This window comes from Crinia signifera, chromosome 4 (genome assembly GCF_055691185.1).
Source record: "Crinia signifera chromosome 4, ASM5569118v1, whole genome shotgun sequence".
NCBI lineage: Eukaryota > Metazoa > Chordata > Amphibia > Anura > Myobatrachidae > Crinia > Crinia signifera.
Genome location: NC_139220.1, coordinates 315,537,348 through 315,564,421, shown reverse-complemented (window position 1 = coordinate 315,564,421; position 27,074 = coordinate 315,537,348). Strand labels below are relative to the sequence as shown.

The following is a 27,074-nucleotide window of genomic DNA, read 5'->3' as shown; positions in this document are numbered from 1 at the left end:
CACACTTGAAAGCACCCCATAAATTGTCAGACTTGGCTTACCCCAGGAATTATATGGCACAGATGGTGGCACCCCTGACCTGATACAGCACACATGGAATTATATAGCACAGATGGCGGCACCCCTGGACTGATACGGAACACATGGCGGCAGGCATGGAATTATACGGCAGACAAATTCCTGCAGTAAAAATAAAAATGTGTGTTCTTTTAATTATAAAAAAGAGCAGCACACCTTACTTAGCAACACCCCATGAATTATACAGCACTCTTGGCTCACCCCTGGACTACAGCGCATTTAACAGCCCTTGCAGTAAACAAAAAAAAACACCTTATTTTTATTTTCATAAAAAAAAAGGGCAGCTCCCCTGGTCTGATATGGAACACATGGGGCAACTCTGGAATTATACGGCACACAAGCTGGCACCCCAGGACTGATACAGGACACATGGGGGCACCCATGGAATTATATGGCACACATGCGGGCACCCCTGGAGTGATACAGGACACAAGGGGGCACCCATAGAATTATACGGCACACATGCACTTAATAATGAGTGAATCAATTATTAACGTGTTAAATTATTTAATAATATTTTCAACCATGCATGTATTGGCATGCATAAATATAGAACATTACATTTGCACAGAATAAAACACAATATAATCACAAAAAATATAAATGTAAAAATGTTGTTTTGAAATCGAGTTGGATGACCAGATCTCAGGTGTAATGGGAGGTCTCAATTTGGGATGGAGGTGGAATTGTCCTGCAATAAGCCGGAGACTTCCAATATTTAGGGACACCGTGGTCAGAGAAAGAAGCAGGTGGGTCCTCCAATATACTCCCAGGATCTGGAACCAGGCAGCACCAAACGCATTTCACTGGACTAGCGCCAGCTTTATCGGTTGGCATATAGGATTACAATTGCCGTTTATTGGACTCCATCCATCTTTGGGACTATAACAGTGTATGGACAGTGCAGGTGACATGTCAACGTCCATCCATTCAATGAAGCAGAAAATGTGACTCATCAGAGAATGAAACCCTTCCCCAATCAGCGGAGGTGTAATTCTGCTGGGCACATTGAAGCTTTTTTGCCAAAACACCTACTTCCACATAGATGCAGAGATCGTCATTAGCTGCAGAGCCCCACATGCAGCAGGGATTGCTGAGCTGTCTGGTAGCCCTCAGGTTCATGTTGATGGTGAGCTGCTCCACTGTAGCACGTTGGATGTCCCTCATGCACCTTTGGAGCCAACGTTCACCTCTTACATCAACGGCATTTGGGGATTCTCAGTTCTTACATCAGTTACTCACAATGGTCCCATTTGTCCAGTCACGATACACAATAACCACAGCGGCATGTTAACAGATCACAATCTGCACGGTTTCAGAAATACTGCCACCCTTACCCGAAGGCTGATAATTATCCCTCTTTGCACATCAGATAAATTCCCCCTTTTTCCATGACAGCAATGCGTGATGTTTGCAGGTGGCCGATCGCACACCTTATATACCCACCAAGCCAGTGCATGACACATGATGTACTTCATGGGCTACATGCTGCCGTCATATGTAGGAGGTGGTCATAATTATGTGACTCATTCAGTGCATTTATATAGTCTCTCTCCTGTGTGACTCCTCTGATGTTGGACAAGATGTGACTTCTGGGAAAAACATTTGCTGCATTCAGAACATTTATATGGCTTCTCTCCTGTGTGAATCCTCTGATGTTGGACAAGAAATGACTGCCGGGAAAACCATTTGCTGCATTCAGAACATTTATATGGCTTCTCTCCTGTGTGACTCCTCTGATGACGGACAAGCTCTGACTTCTGGGAAAAACATTTGCTGCATTCAGAACATTTATATGGCTTCTCTCCTGTGTGACTCCTCTGATGTCGGACAAGATTTGACTTCTGGGAAAAACATTTGATGCATTCAGAACATTTATATGGTTTCTCTCCTGTGTGAATCATCTGATGTTGGACAAGAAATGACTGCCGGGAAAAAAATTTGGTGCATTCAGAACATTTATATGGCTTCTCTCCTGTGTGACTCCTCTGATGTCGGACAAGCTGTGACTTCCAGGAAAAACATTTGATGCATTCAGAACATTTATATGGTTTCTCACCAGTGTAAATCCTCTGATGTTGGACAAGAAATGACTGCCGGGAAAAACATTTGGTGCATTCAGAACATTTATATGGCTTCTCTCCTGTGTGACTCCTCTGATGTAGGACAAGATTTGACTTCCAGGAAAAACATTTGATGCATTCAGAACATTTATATGGTTTCTCACCAGTGTGAATCCTCTGATGTTGGACAAGAAATGACTGCCGGGAAAAACATTTGGTGCATTCAGAACATTTATATGGCTTCTCTCCTGTGTGACTCCTCTGATGTAGGACAAGCTGTGACTTCCAGGAAAAACATTTGATGCATTCAGAACATTTATATGGTTTCTCTCCTGTGTGAATCCTCTGATGTTGGACAAGAAATGACTGCTGGGAAAAACATTTGCTGCATTCAGAACATTTATATGGTTTCTCTCCTGTGTGACTCCTCTGATGTCGGACAAGATTTGACTTCTGGGAAAAACATTTGATGCATTCAGAACATTTATATGGTTTCTCTCCTGTGTGAATCCTCTGATGTTGGACAAGAAATGACTGCTGGGAAAAACATTTGCTGCATTCAGAACATTTATATGGCTTCTCTCCTGTGTGAATCCTCTGATGTTGGACAAGAAATGACTGCCGGGAAAACCATTTGCTGCATTCAGAACATTTATATGGCTTCTCTCCTGTGTGACTCCTCTGATGACGGACAAGCTCTGACTTCTGGGAAAAACATTTGCTGCATTCAGAACATTTATATGGCTTCTCTCCTGTGTGACTCCTCTGATGTCGGACAAGATTTGACTTCTGGGAAAAACATTTGATGCATTCAGAACATTTATATGGTTTCTCTCCTGTGTGAATCATCTGATGTTGGACAAGAAATGACTGCCGGGAAAAAAATTTGGTGCATTCAGAACATTTATATGGCTTCTCTCCTGTGTGACTCCTCTGATGTCGGACAAGCTGTGACTTCCAGGAAAAACATTTGATGCATTCAGAACATTTATATGGTTTCTCACCAGTGTAAATCCTCTGATGTTGGACAAGAAATGACTGCCGGGAAAAACATTTGGTGCATTCAGAACATTTATATGGCTTCTCTCCTGTGTGACTCCTCTGATGTAGGACAAGATTTGACTTCCAGGAAAAACATTTGATGCATTCAGAACATTTATATGGTTTCTCACCAGTGTGAATCCTCTGATGTTGGACAAGAAATGACTGCCGGGAAAAACATTTGGTGCATTCAGAACATTTATATGGCTTCTCTCCTGTGTGACTCCTCTGATGTAGGACAAGCTGTGACTTCCAGGAAAAACATTTGATGCATTCAGAACATTTATATGGTTTCTCTCCTGTGTGAATCCTCTGATGTTGGACAAGAAATGACTGCTGGGAAAAACATTTGCTGCATTCAGAACATTTATATGGTTTCTCTCCTGTGTGACTCCTCTGATGTCGGACAAGATTTGACTTCTGGGAAAAACATTTGATGCATTCAGAACATTTATATGGTTTCTCTCCTGTGTGAATCCTCTGATGTTGGACAAGAAATGACTGCTGGGAAAAACATTTGCTGCATTCAGAACATTTATATGGTTTCTCTCCTGTGTGACTCCTCTGATGTTGGACAAGAAATGACTGCTGGGAAAAACATTTGCTGCATTCAGAACATTTATATGGCTTCTCTCCTGTGTGACTCCTCTGATGTATGACAAGCTGTGACCTCTGGATAAAACATTGGCTGCATTCAGAACATTTATATGGCTTCTCTCCTATGTGACTCCTCTGATGTTGGACAAGAAGTGACTGCCGGGAAAAACATTTGCTGCATTCAGAACATTTATATGGCTTCTCTCCTGTGTGACTCCTCTGATGTAGGACAAGATGTGACTTACGGGGAAAACATTTGCTGCATTCAGAACATTTATATGGCTTCTCTCCTGTGTGACTCCTCTGATGTAGGACAAGATGTGACTTACGGGGAAAACATTTGCTGCATTCAGAACATTTATATGGCTTCTCTCCTGTGTGACTCCTCTGATGTTGGACAAGAAGTGACTGCCGGGAAAAACATTTGCTGCATTCAGAACATTTATATGGCTTCTCTCCTGTGTGACTCCTCTGATGTAGGACAAGATGTGACTTATGGGAAAAACATTTGCTGCATTCAGAACATTCATATGGCTTCTCTCCTGTGTGACTCCTCTGATGTCTGAGAAGCTGTGACTTATATGTAAAGCCTTTGTCACACTCAGAGCACACATGTGGTCTCTCCCCTGTGAGACTCATCATGTACGTGATGAGAAAAATGAATTGTTGAATATTTCTTCTATCCGCAAAATAAAGTCACTTTAATCCTCCAGGTGTTAGAAGTAATGATGACTTCAGTTGGCTGGATCAGAGAACAACGTCCCTTTGAGCAGGATTTGGACTAAGAATATTAGAAGATGTTGTAAAATCGTCCTGTAAGAAATGTAAAAAGTAAAAAGTTAACATCGTCTTACTGGTATGTCTGTGTCATATTGTGTAAGGAAAATTATATCTATCTATCTATACGCCTTAAGTAGCTGCAAGCGTTTACACGCTTATCTGTGTGCTTTTTTCTTCCCTCTGCTAATACTCTTTCTATCCCTTTGATTTTCTTCCTAATGTAATTTAAAATATTTGTAACTTCCTCATGTATTTTCCCTGTGGTACCTGACATGCTTCTACTAATCACTGCCCCGATATTTTCAGTGACCCGTACAGGTCGACACATATGGTGTCGACACCAAACCACGGGATGTTCACCCGTTATATCAGGGAGTCCATAGGGTTCATGCTGGTCCAGCATAAGGTTACACGTTTTATTCACCAAGCATCTCACGTGCTTCACATTTTACTAACACCTTGAGAAACTGTGCTGTATAACGCTCTTAACTTTTTTAACATTCCTGTTTAATTTTTTTACTTTGTCACCAACGCATAACTGCCTTACAATCACTTTGTTTTGACATGTCTCCACGCAGGCTACGCGGTATGCTGGCAGCCTAGTGCCGTCCACTGGGTCTGATTGGAGTTTCTAGTAACCATGGCTGCCTGTCAGCGTGCGTTCCAGCTCCCCCGCCGCGTCACTTCCGGCGCTATCAGAGCCTGAACATCCTATCTTCCTTGATATGGCTCAGACATCACTTCCGGTGCGACGTCACCGCGACCCTCCAACGGAGCAGGCCAGGCCCAGCACGACGCGCCGCCGCCCACCCACTCACCCTTATTCAAGGTAAGCACTATTTTGTTTTACTTTGTTCACACACACCTTGACAAAGGGGCGCTGCCCCGAAACGTTGGTTTGTTCCACTGTTTGCTGAATACAGATTTCTAAGAAAGACCTACGAGTGCTAGTCTTTTTTCCTTTGCTATCTATCTATCTATCTATCTATCTATCTATATATATATATATATATATATATATATATATATATATAAACATACACAAAAAGAATGAAAAAGATATGCACCATTGAACAGTGTATAATATAAAATATTTACTAGAAATAAATGCTCACCTACATCAAAGTAAAGATAAAATAGCTTGCTTGATGTATATGAGCATTTACAGTGAAGGTTTTTTATGGGGAGGGGGGCACCAGGGCACGTGCCAGCTGTCATTTTATAAAAAAAAATATGGGGAAAACTATGGGGGGGGGGGTGGCAGGGCTGCAGCTGCCAAGAGCCAGCTGAGTGGGCGACAGAGCTGTAGACAGAGCTCCTGGGAGCCAGCTGATGGGGGGGGGGGGGGGTGACGGTGCTGAAGCTTCCGGGAGCCGGCAGAGTGGGAGACAGAGTTGTAGCATTTGAAATGGGAGACACTGCTGGGAGCTGGCTGATGGGGGCAGAACAGGGGACAGAGCTGAAGCTGCAGGGATCCAGCTGAGGTGGGTTGCTGCTGCAGCTCCTGGAGTGGTGTAACTGAGCTGCAGCTACTGAGAGCTGGCTGAGGGGGGCGCAGTGCTGAAGCACCCAGGAGCTGGCGGATTTATTTTGGGAGCCAGCTGAGGGGTCAAAGCTGTTCCTGCCAGCAGATGAGTTGATGATCTGTTGATGCCAGGAGGAGCCAGCAGAGGGGGAATGAAGCAGCAGGTGCCCCAAGCTGGTGGAGTAAGGGTTGATATCTGCTGCTGTCTGGAGACAGATAAAGTGGGGGACAGATCTGCCTGGTGGACCCAGGGGGATGGAGATGCTGCTGGCTGCGCAGAAGTGATGCAGCAGAGGAGAGACTGTACCCCCTATCCAGAAATCTTTGTTTGCATTCAGACAATTGCCTTGTCATGGCCGACTCTTCAGAGTTGTTACGCATAACCCGAAGGAATTGCGAAATGGGTAAGTTGGACTTGAGGGAGTCCGGGAGGTGACTCGTGGCCCAAAGAAGGGTGTTCCTGTCGGTCACTTTCTGGTAGAGAGTATAGTATATATTCTGTGTAAATGGATATGGTGGTATGTACTTCTGGGGCTGTGACCCATTCATCACTTGTCTTGACAAAGGGCCCGCAGTGGCTCGAAACGTCGACATTCTGCTTTGAAAACCTGGTGATGTATTCAATTTTTATTGGCATTGAAGTTGGAAGACTGGTGAGTGCTCTTTATATTGGACTCTCTCTCTATATATGTATATATATATATATATATATATATATATACATACACAAAAAGAATGAAAAATATATGCACCATTGAACAGTGTATAATATAAAATATTTACTAGAAATAAATGCTCACCTACATCAAAGTAAAGATAAAATAGCTTGCTTGATGAGCATTTACAGTGAAGGTTTTTTATGGGAAGGGGGGCACCAGGGCACGTGCCAGCTGTCATTTTATAAAAAAAAACTATGGGGAAAACTATGGGGGGGGGGGGGTGGCAGAACTGCAGCTGCCAAGAGCCAGCAGAGTGGGCGACAGAGCTGTAGACAGAGCTCCAGGGGGATGGAGTTGCTGCTGGCAGTGCAGAAGTGATACAGCAGAGGAGAGGCTGTTGTTAGAGTGACTGTGCAGGTCTAGGAGAAAGACATCAGCAGGACAGTGCTCATATTAGTGTCCCAACATGTATTGACAATCCCATAATACCAGCCCAGTGTCTCCCAGCCATCACTCCCCCAGCTCCCCCACCTACCTTATCACCCACTTCCTTCAATATGTCCTTCTCCTGTCAACAAGTGTTTCTCTGTCCCTCTGTTCCTCTTCCTCCCCAACTGTGTCTATCTGTCTCCCTCTACCTGGCATCACCCACTACTTCTCCTCACCATCCACTACATCACCTAATGCTTTCTTATGTCACCTATCCCCTGGGATCACCTACTGATTTCCCATGTCACCTATCCCCTGGCATCACCCACTGCTTCTCCTCGTCATCCTCTACATCACCTAATGCTTTCTTATGTCACCTATCCCCTGGGATCACCTACTGCTTTCCCATGTCACCTATCCCCTGGGATCACCTAATACTTTTCCCAATGTCACCTATCCCCTGGCATCACCTACTGCTTCTCCTCACCATCCACTACATCACCTAATGCTTCCCCATGTCACCTATCCCCTGGCATCACCTACTGCTTCTCCTCACCATCCACTACATCACCTAATGCTTCCCCATGTCACCTATCCCCTGGCATCACCCACTACTTCTCCTCACCATCCACTACATCACCTACTGCTTTCCCATGTCACCTATCCCCTGGCATCACCCACTGCTTCTCCTCGTCATCCTCTACATCACCTAATGCTTTCCCATGTCACCTATCCCCTGGCATCACCCACTGCTTCTCCTCACCATCCACTACATCACCTAATGCTTCCCCATGTCACCTATCCCCTGGGATCACCTACTGCTTTCCCATGTCACCTATCCCCTGGCATCACCCTCTGCTTCTCCTCATAATCCTCTACATCACCTAATGCTTCCCCATGTCACCTATCCCCTGGCATCACCCACTGCTTCTCCTCATAATCCTCTACATCACCGAATGCTTCCCCATGTCACCTATCCCCTGGCATCACCCACTGCTTCTCCTCATCATCCTCTACATCAGTGATTCCCAACCCTGGTCCTCAAGTACCCCCAACAGTGCATGTTTTCCAGGTCTCCACACAGAATCACAGGTGACATAATTAGCTCCACCTATGGTTCTTTTAAAATGTGTCTGAATAATGAATGCACCTGCCGTGTAACCTGGAAAACGTGCACTGTTGGGGGTACTTGAGGACCAGGGTTGGGAACCACTGCTCTACATCACCAAATGCTTTCCAATGTCAACTATAACCTAGGATCACTTACTGCTTTTATTTTTCCCCCTTTTTGCCCCTCCCAGTTTTTCAACACACATCAGACCAGGACACCGGACAGACCGAGGGCTACCTACAGGCTCAAGATAGGTAAGTATCAGTATGTGTGTGTAATGTATGCATTAAACTTTTATTTTTCACGTGTGTCAGTGTGTTTATTTAACTATTTCTTTTACTGTAGAAATACAAGTGCCAGCGGGCACTTTAATGCCCCGCATGCTGGGACTTGTGGTTCTCCAAGTCCCAGCGTGTGACGGAGGCTTGCTGGGACTCATAGTTCCACAGTATAAGACAATAGTTTTTAATCAATTTTTTGCACTTTATCAGCCCGGTGACCATCGCTTCAGGGCCACAGGCTTCAGCCTGGCCAGGTAAGTCCTGGAGGGGGGGGGGGGCTTTATGTGGGGTCCCCAGTTCCCCAGGACCCCTGGCCAGGTTGACCGGTCAGAGGGCTGAATGCTTTGGCCGGGGGGACTTGTATAAAAAGTCTCCCCCCGGCTGTGGCATTACCCTGCTGGCTGGTTTGGCCTGGGGCTGGTTCTTAAAATACAGGGGACCCCTAGTCATTTTGTCCCCCCATATTTTGGGAACAAGCCCCGGACCTGGAGCCTTGGGCTGGTTTTAAAAAATCAGTGAAGCCCTATGTGACGAAACCAGGCCACGCCCCTTTCCGTCATATGTTGTTCTCCCGCCTCTTTCTGCGCTTCAGCAAAGAGAATTGCGAAATGCCGGTGATAACCGGATATTATCACTGACTGTATTCATATCTGAGCTGTGTTCCCCAGACTGCTGTATACAGGGGACATCACAGGGCTGTATGTCGGACACTAATAGGAGGTTATACTGAATAATCCAAACAGGTTATTCCATTAGGCTGATTATGTGTGCTACTGGAGGGAAATATTCCCTCATGTTATGTAAATGACTGTAATATGTTCCCAAAGCTTTTTATACTGTATCCCATACTGTTACATATGCATATGAAGGCAAGAAGATAGTTTTCTGGGCACAGGAGAAACTGGGAGGGAGGATCAGCGTTGCCCGTGGTTACGTCACTGCCTCCAGGTCCTGTTCTTAGTAAACTGCGATGGTATCATGAATAAGGGATTTGTGACTATGAAGTTAATTATGGCAGTCTTCAAAATGTATATTACTCAAATAATGCAACTGTATATGTGGAGACAAATGGTCTGGCTAGAATGGACCAAATGATTAGATTGGAATGTGTTTATTTTGTGTAGTCTTAGGTTCAGGGATCAAAGGGCCTCTTTGTAGGCTGTTTAGTAACAGAGACAACAGGTAGTGGCAGAGACTTCCACTTCCCCCCCAAATAACAAGAAGCTAAAGGATGGATAACACCAGGGTCACTCTCCAGAGAAGAGATCTGTTTACATGAAGGTGTGAAATCCCTCACATACACAAGCTTCAAAGCCAGATGAACGGAGTGAGTTAATCAGCCCCTGGACAGGTAATAGGAGACCCTGTTACATTCATACAACTGCACCCAGCATAGGAAGGGTTAAGAATTCCTGAGGGAGGGGGAGAGGGGTGCCTTTGGGATGTAAGTTGGTTTTTGCAGGGAGAGAGGGGAGAGATGTGAATGAGAGCCAGCGCTGGGAGTCATGGACTGGCGTGTCCTGCCCATCTGAGCTTAATCTGAAGGTAACGTGGTAAGGTTCTGATAACGTGACTAATACTGATGGCCTTTCTGTATATAATGTATATAGACTGTAATTGCTGATTTTACATGTATAACCCGTGTGTAAAATAAAGGTAATACTTTTGTACCTTTGCTATTGTGTATTCCTGTGCGATCTCTGGAACTCGGAGTGACCCCGGGGCTCTGCGTGAGGCATAAGTCGCGCTGCGCTGCTGCATGACCCCGGGATCTTCACACCCTATTTGCGGGGTTTCCTGATTTTTTAATACCAGACCCGGCTCTTTCAGCCTGGTGCTGGTTACAGCTGTGGGGGGGGGGGACCCCATGCCGTTTTTTTTTAACAGATAAAATCGTGTACCTCTTTCCCACTGCTGAAAAAACAGCTTTTAAATGGATAAAACACTGCTTTTTACCCATTTAACAAATACCGGTATTTGCTAAATGGGTAAAGCTAATGGAGTATTCCCACTGCAGCTCTACCCGTTTAAAAAGGCAACAAAAACGCCAAATTACAGATTAAGAGCTGCAGTGGGAAAGGGGTTTTACAATGTATCTCAATCCCTGTATAATGTATACTCCTTGTATATGACTGTATACATACCTCACAACTTCTGGTTAAATGAAATAGCGAGCGCCCGAAAAGGGGGTGGGGCGTATGCAAATGAGGGTGCAGATTATGCTAATTAGCCGCAACCTCATTTTCATACGAGAATAGACGCTGTGCGCATGCGCACAGCGTCTATTCTATTAGATTGGGGGGTCTCCCAACTGCCACCCCCCGCAGCGGGACAATGCCTGCCGCGGGTGGGACAGCGGGACAGGACCCGAAATCGGGACTGTCCCGCTGTAATCGTGACAGTTGGGAGGTATGCTGTATATGTGTAACACAGCTGTCCTGTTATTCTCTGGTGAAGCAGTTTCAAAGCATATGCCCAGACCAGGGAATTACAATGTATCTCACTCCCTGTATACTGTATACCCCCTGTATATGGCTGTATACATGTAACACAGCTGTCCTGTTACTCTCTGCTGAAGCAGTTACACAGCATATGCCCGACCAGGGAATTACAATGTATCTCACTCCCTGTATACTGTATACCCCTGTATATGGCTGTATACATGTAACACAGCTGTCCTGTTACTCTCTGCTGAAGCAGTTACACAGCATATGCCCGACCAGGGAATTACATTGTATCTCACTCCCTGTATACTGTATACCCCCTGTATTACAGTGTATATCACTCCCTGTATACTGTATACCTCCTGTATTACAATGTATCTTACTCCCTGTATACTGTATACCCCTGTATATGGCTGTATACATGTAACACAGCTGTCCTGTTACTCTCTGGTGAAGCAGTTACACAGCATATGCCCAGACCAGGGAATTACAATGTATCTCACTCCCTGTATACTGTATACCTCTGTATTACAATGTATCTCACTCCCTGTGTACTGTTTACCCCCTGTATATGGCTGTATACGTGTAACACAGCTGCCTGATACTCTCTGCTGAAGCAGTTACACAGCATATGCCCAGACCAGGGAATTACAATGTATCTCACTCCTTGTATACTGTATACCCCTGTACATGGCTGTATATGTGAAACACAATTCTCCTGTTAAGGCCCCCATACACTAGCCGATTTTGGTCAGATTTCAGCCAGATCAGTCTGATCTGGCCGAAATCGGACCAAAATCGGCTAGTTTTGATGTCCCCTCAGATCCGATGCGCGGTCCCGTGCGCATCGGATCTGCGTCGGGTGGTCGGACCTGCTGCACGTCCGACCACCCGACTTGGGACCTAGTGGGGCGGCGCGGCGGTGGAGGGAGCAGGGGGGGCTGGGGACGCGGCGCGGCTGCGGGGGACACAGGCGGCATAGAGCCGGGCAGGGGAAGCCGGCCGGGAGCTGTCAGTAATGAATAAAAAAAAAAAAAGCCCATACAATGAATGGGCGGCCTGTGATTGGCTGAGCGCTCTCTCAGCCAGTCAGCAATTGGCTGAGAGAGCGCTCAGCAGCCAATCACAGGCTGCCCATTCATTGTATGGGCTTTTTTTTTTTTATTCATTACTGACAGCTCCCGGCCGGCTTCCCCTGCTCCGCTCTATGCCGCCTGTGTCCCCCGCAGCGTCCCCAGCCCCCCCTGCTCCCTCTACCGCCTCGCACAGACGCTGTCCCCCGCAGCGTCCCCAGCAGCGGGGGACACAGACGTGTCGCCCGCAGCGTCCCCAGCCCCCCTGCTCCCACCTCTGTAGCCCCCCCCCCTGCTCCCCGGGTTTTTTACATGTGATAAATCGAGATGATTTATCACATGTAAAAAATGGCACATCAAGTGCCAATCTAATCAAGCTCCCCCGGGGAGCAGCCGGGGAAGTTCAGGGGGAAGTCGGGGGCGACTTGTCCTAAGGACAAGTCGCCCTAGTGTATGGGGGCCTTTACTCTCTGCTGAAGCAGTTACACAGCATATGCCCAGACCAGGGAATTACAATGTATCACACTCCCTGTATACTGTATACCCCCTGTATATGGCTGTATACGTGTAACACAGCTGTCCTGTTATTCTCTGCTGAAGCAGTTACACAGCATATGCCCGACCAGGGAATTACAATGTATCTCACTCCCTGTATACTGTATACCCCTGTATATGGCTGTATACATGTAACACAGCTATCCTGTTACTCTCTGCTGAAGCAGTTACACAGCATATGCCCAGACCAGGGAATTACAATGTATCACACTCCCTGTATACTGTATACCCCCTGTATATGGCTGTATATGTGTAACACAGCTGTCCTGTTATTCTCTGCTGAAGCAGTTACACAGCATATGCCCGACCAGGGAATTACAATGTATCTCACTCCCTGTATACTGTATACCCCTGTATATGGCTGTATACATGTAACACAGCTATCCTGTTACTCTCTGCTGAAGCAGTTACACAGCATATGCCCAGACCAGGGAATTACAATGTATCACACTCCCTGTATACTGTATACCCCTGTATATGGCTGTATACATGTAACACAGCTGTCCTGTTACTCTCTGGTGAAGCAGTTACACAGCATATGCCCAGACCAGGGAATTACAATGTATCTCACTCCCTGTGTACTGTTTACCCCCTGTATATGGCTGTATACGTGTAACACAGCTGCCTGATACTCTCTGCTGAAGCAGTTACACAGCATATGCCCAGACCAGGGAATTACAATGTATCTCACTCCTTGTATACTGTATACCCCTGTACATGGCTGTATATGTGAAACACAATTCTCCTGTTAAGGCCCCCATACACTAGCCGATTTTGGTCAGATTTCAGCCAGATCAGTCTGATCTGGCCGAAATCGGACCAAAATCGGCTAGTTTTGATGTCCCCTCAGATCCGATGCGCGGTCCCGTGCGCATCGGATCTGCGTCGGGTGGTCGGACCTGCTGCACGTCCGACCACCCGACTTGGGACCTAGTGGGGCGGCGCGGCGGTGGAGGGAGCAGGGGGGGCTGGGGACGCGGCGCGGCTGCGGGGGACACAGGCGGCATAGAGCCGGGCAGGGGAAGCCGGCCGGGAGCTGTCAGTAATGAATAAAAAAAAAAAAAGCCCATACAGTGAATGGGCGGCCTGTGATTGGCTGAGCGCTCTCTCAGCCAGTCAGCAATTGGCTGAGAGAGCGCTCAGCAGCCAATCACAGGCTGCCCATTCATTGTATGGGCTTTTTTTTTTTTATTCATTACTGACAGCTCCCGGCCGGCTTCCCCTGCTCCGCTCTATGCCGCCTGTGTCCCCCGCAGCGTCCCCAGCCCCCCCTGCTCCCTCTACCGCCTCGCACAGACGCTGTCCCCCGCAGCGTCCCCAGCAGCGTCCCCAGCAGCGGGGGACACAGACGTGTCGCCCGCAGCGTCCCCAGCCCCCCTGCTCCCACCTCTGTAGCCCCCCCCCTGCTCCCCGGGTTTTTTACATGTGATAAATCGAGATGATTTATCACATGTAAAAAATGGCACATCAAGTGCCAATCTAATCAAGCTCCCCCGGGGAGCAGCCGGGGAAGTTCAGGGGGAAGTCGGGGGCGACTTGTCCTAAGGACAAGTCGCCCTAGTGTATGGGGGCCTTTACTCTCTGCTGAAGCAGTTACACAGCATATGCCCAGACCAGGGAATTACAATGTATCACACTCCCTGTATACTGTATACCCCCTGTATATGGCTGTATACGTGTAACACAGCTGTCCTGTTATTCTCTGCTGAAGCAGTTACACAGCATATGCCCGACCAGGGAATTACAATGTATCTCACTCCCTGTATACTGTATACCCCTGTATATGGCTGTATACATGTAACACAGCTATCCTGTTACTCTCTGCTGAAGCAGTTACACAGCATATGCCCAGACCAGGGAATTACAATGTATCACACTCCCTGTATACTGTATACCCCCTGTATATGGCTGTATACGTGTAACACAGCTGTCCTGTTATTCTCTGCTGAAGCAGTTACACAGCATATGCCCGACCAGGGAATTACAATGTATCTCACTCCCTGTATACTGTATACCCCTGTATATGGCTGTATACATGTAACACAGCTATCCTGTTACTCTCTGCTGAAGCAGTTACACAGCATATGCCCAGACCAGGGAATTACAATGTATCACACTCCCTGTATACTGTATACCCCCTGTATATGGCTGTATACGTGTAACACAGCTGTCCTGTTATTCTCTGCTGAAGCAGTTACACAGCATATGCCCGACCAGGGAATTACAATGTATCTCACTCCCTGTATACTGTATACCCCTGTATATGGCTGTATACATGTAACACAGCTATCCTGTTACTCTCTGCTGAAGCAGTTACACAGCATATGCCCAGACCAGGGAATTACAATGTATCACACTCCCTGTATACTGTATACCCCCTGTATATGGCTGTATACGTGTAACACAGCTGTCCTGTTATTCTCTGCTGAAGCAGTTACACAGCATATGCCCGACCAGGGAATTACAATGTATCTCACTCCCTGTATACTGTATACCCCTGTATATGGCTGTATACATGTAACACAGCTGTCCTGTTACTCTCTGCTGAAGCAGTTACACAGCATATGCCCAGACCAGGGAATTACAATGTATCACACTCCCTGTATACTGTATACCCCCTGTATATGGCTGTATACGTGTAACACAGCTGTCCTGTTATTCTCTGCTGAAGCAGTTACACAGCATATGCCCGACCAGGGAATTACAATGTATCTCACTCCCTGTATACTGTATACCCCTGTATATGGCTGTATACATGTAACACAGCTATCCTGTTACTCTCTGCTGAAGCAGTTACACAGCATATGCCCAGACCAGGGAATTACAATGTATCACACTCCCTGTATACTGTATACCCCCTGTATATGGCTGTATACGTGTAACACAGCTGTCCTGTTATTCTCTGCTGAAGCAGTTACACAGCATATGCCCGACCAGGGAATTACAATGTATCTCACTCCCTGTATACTGTATACCCCTGTATATGGCTGTATACATGTAACACAGCTGTCCTGTTACTCTCTGCTGAAGCAGTTACACAGCATATGCCCAGAGCAGGGAATTACAATGTATCTCACTCCCTGTAAACTGTATACCCCTGTATATGGCTGTATACATGTAACACAGCTGTCCTGTTATTCTCTGCTGAAGCAGTTACACAGCATATGCCCGACCAGGGAATTACAATGTATCACACTCCCTGCATACTGTATACCCCTGTATATGGCTGTATACATGTAACACAGCTGTCCTGTTACTCTCTGCTGAAGCAGTTACACAGCATATGCCCGACCAGGGAATTACAATGTATCTCACTCCCTGTATACTGTATACCCCTGTATATGGCTGTATACATGTAACACAGCTGTCCTGTTACTCTCTGCTGAAGCAGTTACACAGCATATGCCCAGAGCAGGGAATTAGATTGTGATATCAATCCCTGTATACTGTATACTAGAGATGTGCGGCGGCTACTTTTTTGGGTTTTGGTTTTGGATCTCCCTTCGTGTTTTGGATCTGGATTGGTTTTGGCAAAACCACCCTTGCGAGTTTTGGTTTTGAATCTGGATTTTTATGAAAAAATGCTAAAAATGGCTAAAATAACAGAATTTTGGCCTGTTTTTTCCCCTAAAGTATTATTGACCTTAATACCATTAGTTTCCACTAATTTCTAGTCAATTTTGATCACTTCACAGCTCACAAAATTGTTTTCATTGACTGTTGTTGGGCCAAAAGGTTATACCGAGGTAGCTGGATGACTGAGCTAAGCGACAGCAGTGGGCATCACATACATGTGGACCTTACACTTCCAACCTGGCACATCTTGGAAGCAGAGCGGCACTGCAGGGGCAGACAGGGTGGCAGTTTAATAAACTACCCAAAAAAAGAGAAATGCTCCAAAGAGCAAAACATACAAAGAGGTATCGGCCTTGTCATGACTGGTGGTAGCAGCTTCAGCACTTCTATCAGGTTGCTGATCTCCCACTATTTCCTCCTCCATCATCCTCCAAAAATGTGTTTTTATTTTATTTATTACTTTTATTTATTTTTCTTACTTTACACTGTACACAGCCTGTCACACTGGAAACCGCCCCTGGACACAGCTCCTGTACACTGGACACAGCCGTCACACTGGACACTGCCCCTGGACACAGCTCCTGTACACTGGACACAGCCGTCACACTTGACACTGCCCCTGGACACTGGACACAGCCCATCACCCTGGACACAGCTCCTGTACACTGGACACAGCTGTCACACTGGACACTGCCCCTGGACACTGGACACAGCCCATCACCCTGGACACAGCCTCTGGACACCGCCCCTAGTCACAGCTCCTGTACACTGGACACAGCCGTCACACTGGACACTAGATATAGGCCATCACACTGGACACTAGATATAGTCGTTCACACTGGACACAGCCTGTTACACTGGACACTGGATATAGGCCGTCACACTGGACACTAGATATATGCCGTCACACTGGACACTAGATATATGCCGTCACATTGGTCACTAGCAGGGACGTGCAGTCAGGGGAGGCAGTGCCTCCCCTGTCATTAATGATTAATAAAATCATACAAAGAAAATACTTATGACACATGTGTGTCATAAGCATATGCTTTATATTAGAAAAAAAAGTGGTAAAATGACTATTATAATTGGGTACAGAGGCACCAAGAGCGGTGCCTCCGTGTGTCAATGTTACAGTTCTGAACTATGGGGCGGGGAAGGGGGCGGGGATAACTAGCTGCTGTCAATGCCCATTAGAAAAAGCATTACAGGCGGCACCTATAGCGATGCCTCAGTGACAGTCAGGGACATGCTTTCTGTTTCTGGCTATATGAAAGCACGCCCCTGTCACTGAGGCAGATGTGATTGGGCACAGTGGCGCTGCATCAGTGACAGGGGCGTGCTTTCATATAGCCAGAAACAGAAAGCATGTCCCTGACTGTCACTAAGGCACTGCAATAGGTGTCGTTGTCTCCCCCTCCCCCCCCCCCTAAAGCACCAGCCCCGGGGCTAATCAAGAGACAGATCCCCCTCTCCCACAGCGCTAGCCCAAGCCCTGCGCTGAACTTAAGACCAGCGGGGGGGGGGGAATAAATTGCTTGCTACTGTCCAGCGCCGTCCCGAGCGCTGAATGTGACACAAGCGGCTCCCTCTCTCTCCCCAAAGCTCAAGAGTCTCAAGTTTATTGCCGCTGCTCCCCCGGACCAGCAGCTAAATGTGACTGCAGCGGCTCCCCCTCTCCCCCGGCGCTGACCTCCGCTCTAGAGCCTCCAGATGAGACCAGCGGGGGAACTGACATGGTGGCTGCCGCCTGGCCCCAGCCCAGGCTCCATTTCTTATGAGGAGATCAGCGGGACTTGACGGCTCCCCCCTCGTGTGATGCCAGCACTGCTCAGCAGAACTGCAATCCCCAGGTTAGTCCTTCCCTAGCCCAGTGCCCCCTTAACCAGCCACCCCGTCCCCAGCCCAGTGCCCTCCCTATCTTACCAGCAATCCCCTTTCTTAGCCCAGTTGCCCCCTTCCCTAACCCAGTGTCCCCTATCTAACAAGTCATCCCCATCCCCAGCCCAGTACCCCCCTAAGCAGCCATCCCCCTTCCCTAGCCCAGTACCCCACTATCTAATCAGCCATCCCTGTCCCCAGCCCAGTACCCCCCTAAGCAGCCATACCCCTTCCATAGCCCAGTACTCCACTATCTAATCAGCCATCCCTGTCCCCAGCCCAGTACCCCCCTAAGCAGCCATACCCCTTCCCTAGCCCAGTGCCTGCCCTATATAACCATCCATCCCCAGCCCAGAGCCCCCATCTATCCATCCCCCACCAACAGCACAGTGCCCCCCCATCAGCAGGGGTGGTAGAACAATGGGCATACTCCGTGGTGGCTTGGTGGAGCCAGTACCAACAGGGTCTGTGGGGAGCGCTGGGTCTGGGTAGGAGCTGCTCTGCCGGTCTCTGTTGCTTATGCAGGCGGCTGCTCCCACACTTGCCTGTCAGCGCAGAAGCAACGTGGACCCAGCGCTGCCCACAGAGCTTGTCCGTGCTAGCTCCACCAAGCTAGTGCCTCACCATCCCTTAACCTCACCGCACGTCACTGGTCACTAGATATATGCTGTCACACTAGACAATGGATATATGCCGTCACACTGGACACTGGATATAGGCCGTCATACTGGACACTGGACACAGCCCGTTACACTGGACACTGGATATAGTCCGTCACACTGGACACTAGATATATGCCGTCACACTAGACACTGGATATAGGCCGTCATACTGGACACTGGACACAGCCCGTTACACTGGACACTGGATATAGTCCGTCACACTGGATAGTAGATATATGCCGTCACACTGGACACTGGGTATAGGCCGTCATACTGGACACTGGACACAGCCCGTTACACTGGACACTGGATATAGTCCGTCACAGTGGACACTAGATATATGCCGTCACACTAGACACTGGATATAGGCCGTCATACTGGACACTGGACACAGCCCGTTACACTGGACACTGATATAGTCCGTCACACTGGACAGTAGATATATGCCATCACACTGGACACTAGATATATGCGGTCACACTGGACACTGGATATAGGCCGTCACACTGGACACTGCACACAGCCCGTTACACTGGACACTGGACATAGGCCGTCACACTTGACATTGTAATTCCCTGCTCTGGGCATATACTATGCAATTGCTTCAGCAAAAAGTAACAGGACAACGGTCATATACAGGGGGTATACAGTATACAGGGAGTGAGATACAATGTAATTGTATTGTCTTGGCATATGCTGTGTAACTGCTTCAGCAAAAAGTAACAGGACAGCTGTGTTACATGTATACAGCCATATACATGTGAGATTGACTGGCTGCTTAGTTATGTTCCTGTTGAACAAAATGGGCCCTAGAACCGAACCCTGTGTTTCTCCACTTACTGTACTGGTGTCATATAAGATACGGCATTGTTCACGACCACTCTATTACACAGCCAGTTCCCAACCCATCTACAGATATTATCCCCTATTCCAGTGGTTCCCAAACTGTGTGCCGTGGCTCCCTGGGGTGCCTCGGGACACATGCAGGGGTGCCGTGGCTTGGTGGTCCAGGACCAACTCAAATTATTAATGGTTAATTATTTAGGAGGAAAACCAGTGCTGGTGGCTGCCAATCATAGAATGTGTACAAACAGAAGCAAATCCTGCCCTTTACCACATAACTGCCGCTAAGAATCGCATATAAACCCAATCTAATTAATTTTTTTGGATCTAGGGGTGCCGTGAAAAAAATTCTGTTTCTCTAGGGTGCCGTGAATCAAAAAAGATTGGGAACCTCTGCCCTATTCCCATGTCCTCCCCTATTCCCATGTTTATCAACCTCTTGTGTGGTACTGTATCAAAAGCTTTAGCAAAATCTAGAAAAATCACATCTACAGCTTTTCCATTATCAAGGTTTTTGCTCCCATCCTCATAGAAACCTAGAAGATTAGTTTGGCATGAAAGATCATTCAGGAACCCATGCAGCGCTCGTGAAAAATCATTCATGCCAAACGGTACTTGTTTCCTAGCACGGCGCCCGCGATTTTGATTGTATCCATCGGGTCGGAAAAATCGCGTCGCTCACATCGCATGCAATGGACCCGATTTTTACACTTTATAAAGTGTGGCTGCGCTCGCCACACTTTATAAAATCAACTCCAGGCCGACGTGGATAGTGGGGGTATGAAAAGGTCGGAGGATGCTTACCGCCGCCCCTCGTGGGCTCGCTGCGCTCGCCACTCTTCGGGTTGGTGTCAATAGTGTGGTGGCGTTAACATATCTTTTTTTTAACATATCCAATGTGAAATGGGCCATATTGGCCCATTTCACATTGTCACCTATTTGAAATCACGTTTATCGCATTGATCGCATCGCGGGCCATTATAATGGCCCGCGACCGATGCGATCAACCCGATTTTCACTTTAAAAAGAATTTAACATTATTCTCTATGGGAAAATCGTGTTGATCGCGTTGGTCGAGTCGCGTCCCCGTATAACGGCCGCGATGGACGCGATCAACGCGATTTTCTATTTTACCGGCAATTAAGCTGGAAAATGACAGAATATCGGGTCCATCGCGTCGGTCGCATGCCTTAAGTACCTTGACTTAAGGCATGCGACCAAGCACGACGGGCGCCGTGCTAGGAAACAAGTACCTGCCAAACTAGTCTACTTGGTTTCTATGAGGATGGGAGCAAAAACCTTCATAATGGAAACGCTGTAGATGTTATTTTCCTAGATTTGTATATGGCTGTAACCGTGTAACACAGCTGTTCTGATACTCCCTGCTGTAGCAGTTACACAGCATATGCCCTGACCAGAGAATTACACTGTATCTCACTCCCTGTATACTGTATACCCCCTGTATTACAATGTATCTCACTCCCTGTATATCCGCTGTATTACACTGTATCTCACTCCCTGTATACTGTATACCCCCTGTATTACAATGTATATCACTCCCTGTATACTGTATACCCCCTGTATTACACTGTATCTCACTCCCTGTATACTGTATACCCCCTGTATTACACTGTATCTCACTCCCTGTATACTGTATACCCCCTGTATTACAATGTATATCACTCCCTGTATACTGTATACCCCCTGTATTACACTGTATCTCACTCCCTGTATACTGTATACCCCCTGTATTACACTGTATCTCACTCCCTGTTACTGTATACCCCTGTATTACAATGTATCTCACTCCCTGTATACTGTATACCCCCTGTATTACACTGTATCTCACTCCCTGTATACTGTATACCCCCTGTATTACACTTTATCTCACTCCCTGTATACTGAATACCCCTGTATTACACTGTATCTCACTCCCTGTATACTGTATTCCAGCTGTATTACAATGTATCTCACTCCCTGTATACTGTATACCCCCTGTATTACACTGTATCTCACACCTGTATACTGTATACCCCCTGTATTACACTGTATCTCACTCCCTGTATACTGTATACCCCCTGTATTACACTGTATCTCACACCTGTATACTGTATACCCCCTGTATTACACTGTATATCACTCCCTGTATACTGTATACCCCCTGTATTACAATGTATCTCAGTCCCTGTATACTGTATACCCCTGTATTACACTGTATCTCACTCCCTGTATACTGTATACCCCCTGTATTACACTTTATCTCACTCCCTGTATACTGTATACCTCTGTATTGCACTGTATCTCAGTCCCTGTATATAAACATTTGCTGGGATCTGTGCAGTAAATCAGTCAGCAGCTGTCTCCTTGTATCCTTATTTAGTCTGCCTGGTTATAGGACACAGATGCAGCCCTACAGTGACCAGCAGCTGTTACCTAATGTAAATGACCTTTTTAAAACCTAAAACTAGATTTTGGATACAGAGAGAATAAAGGGGGCAATTCAGAACTGCTCTTATGTCCCAGACATACAGGGGGCAATTCAGAACCGCTCATATGTCCCAGACATATCGAAGCAGCAGCATGTCAGTGTGATGCATACTGTATAAAGCACCCCCTAACTATTCCCTACACTCCAGCTCTGGGTCCTCTCATCTCCCCATACCAGATATGACCCTGCAATGGTGATTACACTGACAGGACATTCCCATAGGAGTGTAATAAAGCAGATATCCTACCTTATTTCTGCCCTCATAGAACCGTGCAGCCTCACTCGCTTCTCCGCTGGACACTGCCACAGGGAACAGCCAACAGTCCAAGTAGGAGGTATGATGGGAAGCAGCAGCTGCAGTGTGTGTGGGTCTATAGCACCTCCTCCCCCTACCCATCTCATCTTACCCTACCACAGCTGTATCTCACAAGGGACGGCATAATACCTTGTACCCTGCTTCTCCTGGTTCCGACTCTTTAATAACAATATTGTTAAATGATATGTTATTACGGGTGTCTAAATACACAGAGATCATGGGTGAGATTTAGTAGGTTGAGAAATTCAGAAAGTGAGAGATTTGGTGAGAAATCTCCAGTTTTTTTTTTTTTATTCTTTTTATTGAAGCACCTAATGCAGCATGTATTGTACATGAAATGAAAAATAAAACAATCAATTTTAGCATGAGTCACATCAGACTGTTTTACAGATGAGAGTGCATATTGCAAGAATTTATACAATTCAAGAGTTATCAATGATATTTGATAATGGATTAATGAACACTGTTTTTACAATTGAATATTTGTCATGCAAGGTCTAATATATTTCCAAAGAAATGAACAGTATCCAGTCTGCACATTTCTATTCGTTAAAAGTTACAATAAGATGAAAACATAAAGTAAAAAGAAAGAAAAATAATAATAATAAAATAATCCGTGGCTCCCCCCGCCCCCCCAAGACCCCCCCCCCCCCTCACCCAGGGACAACATCACTATGTGTTCATACCTCCCAACTTTTCATCTGAAGAAATAGGGACAAAAAGGGGGCGTGGCGTATGCAAATGAGGGCACAGCTTATGCTAATTAGCCGCGACCTCATTTTCATACGAGAATAGACGCTGTGCGCATGCGCACAGCGTCTATTCTACTAAATTGGGGGGGTCTCCCAACTGCCACCCCCCGCAGCGGGACAATGCCTGCCACGGGTGGGACAGCGGGACAGGACCCGAAAATTGGGACTGTCCCTCTAAAATCGTGACAGTTGGGAGGTATTTGTGTTGGTATTACCCTTTGCTATGGGTGTGTCCCCGCCTATCATCCGTAAAAGATACCATGATGTGTTTTTGAGGCCTGAGTGGACCTGGTCTCTCATATCTAATGCTGCTTTCCCACTGCAGAACTGTTTAAAGTACTGGTAATCTTAAATGGTATTTAAAACGGTATTAGTATTCCCACTGCAGCAGATTACCGTTTTAAATACCATTTAAGTACCATTCCCATTGCAGGTAAAACGTTTAAGCTGTTCAAAACGTTTTTACAGCAGAAATGAGTGCCTGTCATTTTAAATGGGCTTTTCAGGGTTAAAAAGGCACACACCTATGATGTTTTCACAGTATAAAAGGAGGGGGAGGGGCCAGGACGGATTAGTGCAGCAATCACCTAGGGATGGCCATCGTTGCCATTGTCATCGATGGTTGCCATCGATGGCAACTCTGCAACTGGCCATCGATAGTGCTAAACTATGCTATGGTTGACCATCGATATTTTTATATATCGATGGTCATTCATTATGTTTGTTTGATTGGCCTGTGGGCCAATCAAAACACAGGGGCGGGGCTTCACGGGTGTCGGGGGTGGAGCTATGCTCCGTGTCCCGTCACTTTAAAATTGCTGTTCCATTGATGGAGGGAAACCATCTGGTTCTCCTCCATCGATGGCTAAAGTATTCGACATCGGCCATGAACCATCGATGATTTTGAATCATCGATGGTCGATGGCCATCCCTACAATCACCATGGCTGGCAGAGCACATGTCTCTGTGGATTTTGTCATTGTTTCTGCTGTAATGCTGATTGATTCAGCATGTGAGAGGGTCTTGCAGCTCCTTACATTCTGCAGTTTGATTAATTAAATATCACCAGCAATGCTCCAAATACGTGTGCACTCTTCTACAATCTTCTCCCCACAAACTTCCTGGTTGTGGGGAGGGTCAGAACACAGGCAACAGCCTATCACTGAATTGTAACCTGTTGTTATCACTAAATAACGTTTAAGAGGCATTCCCACTGCCACAAAAACGTTATTTTAGCGTGTAGGACTCTGCTTTTAAAACGGGTTGAAATACCATTTAACTTTAAACGGTATTTCAACTCTGGCACTTTCCCACTGCAGCCTTAAATGGTATTTTGCACTGAAAAAATCAGCAATTTACCGTTTTTGAGCTGCAGTGGGAAAGGGGCATAAGGAAAGAGTTGCAATATATGTTTCCCACATAGAGAAAAATGTCTCTACTTTCTTTTCTTTTTCCAGAGAGACTTCCACACAGTCCATGCGATATAGGTTAATTAGTTTAGATTAAAAGGTAAATAACTTACTAAATGGGTTTCAGTGTAGCGTTTGATTTGAAGCCAAAAGCCCCTAACCACCTGGCAGGACCATAGACAATGTTACAGGCCCGCCCTGTCCTCCCCGCATCTATAGCATTGCAAGTAAGTTCTGTGCAAAACATTGAGAAACATCTCTCTATACATAGCTGAGGTAATCAACCCACAGGAGACATTATAGGCCCGTAAAAGGTCCTCAGTGGTCAGATCAAGGAAATCTTTGATCCAGTGGATCAGTCCACTGTTTATGGATTCGTGGTTCAAGTTAGTTCTAAAGCACTTATAGTAGTATGAGAGAGCTTTTTTTAATGATTGGTGGCTTCGCTAGTAATGAATCGATTTGGTTGTTCCAATCTTTCTCTGAGAACGATTCAACCACCGACGCGATATAGTGCTTTGCCTGCAGGAAGGCCAGAGGGAAGCCCAGCATAGAGGCATATTTTTCCCGAGCCTGCTCAAACGTCAATGGCATGTTCCTATTTCTATCCACCAGGCATCCTATATGCGTAATGCCGGTTGCGCGCCATATGTTAAATGGGTATCTGGCTTTGCCGTGTTGAAAGTTCGGGTTATTAAGAAATGGCAAAAATAGAGTTTTATATGAATCCGCACCCACCTGTTTTCTAGTAATGTGCCATATTTTTTTTGTGTTCCAGAGCAATGGGTTATTTTTTACCGGTTCCAAGATGTCAGAGTCCTGCGAATGAAGAAAGGAGAGCAGGTCTCCATTGTCCAAGAATCCCCTTTCTAATGAAGTGTTGGTATAGATTTCACCATCATGGATCCAGTCTGACAGGTGTCGGAACAGCAAAGCTCTATTATAAAGTTGTACATTTGGAAGGCCCAATCCCCCATTCATCTTAGGGGCCCATTTATCAAACCATATTTGCGGCTAAATCCTAGAAAACACACGTTTTCGGGGTTTAGCCGCAAATATTAAGTATCCCCTAAATGTATCATAGGGGGACCGCAGCAGGAATCTCCAATACCTGCTGCGATCCTCCCTGCAGCGCCGCCGGCCGCATCCCCCATAGGTTTCTATGGGGGATGCGAAGCTGCCCGATGCATCAACATCGGGCAGCCCGGCTTCGCAACCCTGGATATCATTTCTGATATGGCGATAGCCCATTGTAGCCTATGGCTACACATCTCACTGCCCGAGCAGGGCAGTGCGTTAAGAGGGGTCGGCGGGGGTCAGCGCATAACCGCGCATGCGCTGAATCCCCGGCTTCAGGGTTAGGGCTTCGCAGGGACAGGCTCCTTTCGGAGCCCTGTCCCTGCGCCCTTAAAATTGATACATCCCCTCGATATGATCGCATTTTACAATGCGATCCTGGGCGGTAATATTCCGCCCAGATCGCATTGTAAATGCGATCATGATAAATGTGCCCCTGGGTCTGTTGTAATTTTAGCAAGCTGATTTTAAATCTCTTTTTCTTCCAAATAAATTGTCTAAAACATTTGTTAATGTTTTGTAAGTCTTTTCTTGTGATAAATAGGGGAAGGGCCTGTATTAAGTACATAAGCCTGGGGAAAGATATCATTTTGATCAAAGCTGACCTGCCTAGGTAAGATAGGGGCAGGTTTTTCCAGTCCTCTAACTCGTCTATAATCTTTTTTATCATGGGCGTATAATTTATTCTATGAAGATTTGTCTTTCGGCGTGGGATGTTTACACCCAAATACAGAAAATGTTCCCTTGCCCATGTAATGTTTAAATTTGTTGAGACGTGAGGAAATGCGTGTCTGGGGCCAACATATAGTGCTCTCCAGGTTTTTTTTAAAGCGGCAATCATTTACACTGCAAAACCAGTTTGTTTTTGCAGTGTAAATGATTGCCCCTTTAAAAAAACTGGAGATTTCTTACCAAATCTCTCACTTTCTGAATCTCTCATCCTATTAAATCTCACCCATTGTTTTTCTATATGTGTGACAATCTATAAGCACTAATGACATGAATCCATTCTCGGATTCAGGGTCTGTAATGCGCATGTAATCTAGGTGTCAGGGTCTGTGATGCACATGTAACCTAGGTGTCAGGGTCTGTGATGCACATGTAACCTAGGTGTCAGGGTCTGTGATGCACATGTAACCTAGGTGTCAGGGTCTGTGATGCGCATGTGACCTAGGTGTCAGGGTCTGTGATGCGCATGTAACCTAGGTGTCAGGGTCTGTGATGCGCATGTGACCTAGGTGTCAGGGTCTGTGATGCGCATGTAACCTAGGTGTCAGGGTCTGTGATGCGCATGTGACCTAGGTGTCAGGGTCTGTGATGCGCATGTAACCTAGGTGTCAGGGTCTGTGATGCGCATGTGACCTAGGTGTCAGGGTCTGTGATGTGCATGTAACCTAGGTGTCAGGGTCTGTGATGTGCATGTAACCTAGCTGT

At 46.5% G+C, this 27,074-nt stretch overlaps 1 protein-coding gene across 1 annotated transcript in view; it reads right to left on the bottom strand.

Annotated features, from left to right (window-relative positions):
* Window positions 1–742: 742 nt before the first annotated feature.
* Window positions 743–27,074, bottom strand: part of LOC146073354 (uncharacterized) — a 32,247-nt gene continuing 5,915 nt past the window's right edge. Inside the window, exons 2-6 of the mRNA XM_083180531.1 lie at window positions 3,087–3,179; window positions 2,499–2,960; window positions 2,089–2,171; window positions 1,114–1,249; window positions 743–769 (exon numbers count right to left, since the gene is read on the bottom strand). Of these exons, the coding sequence (XP_083036657.1) occupies window positions 743–769; window positions 1,114–1,249; window positions 2,089–2,171; window positions 2,499–2,960; window positions 3,087–3,179 (801 nt within the window). The remainder of the gene's footprint in view (window positions 770–1,113; window positions 1,250–2,088; window positions 2,172–2,498; window positions 2,961–3,086; window positions 3,180–27,074) is intronic.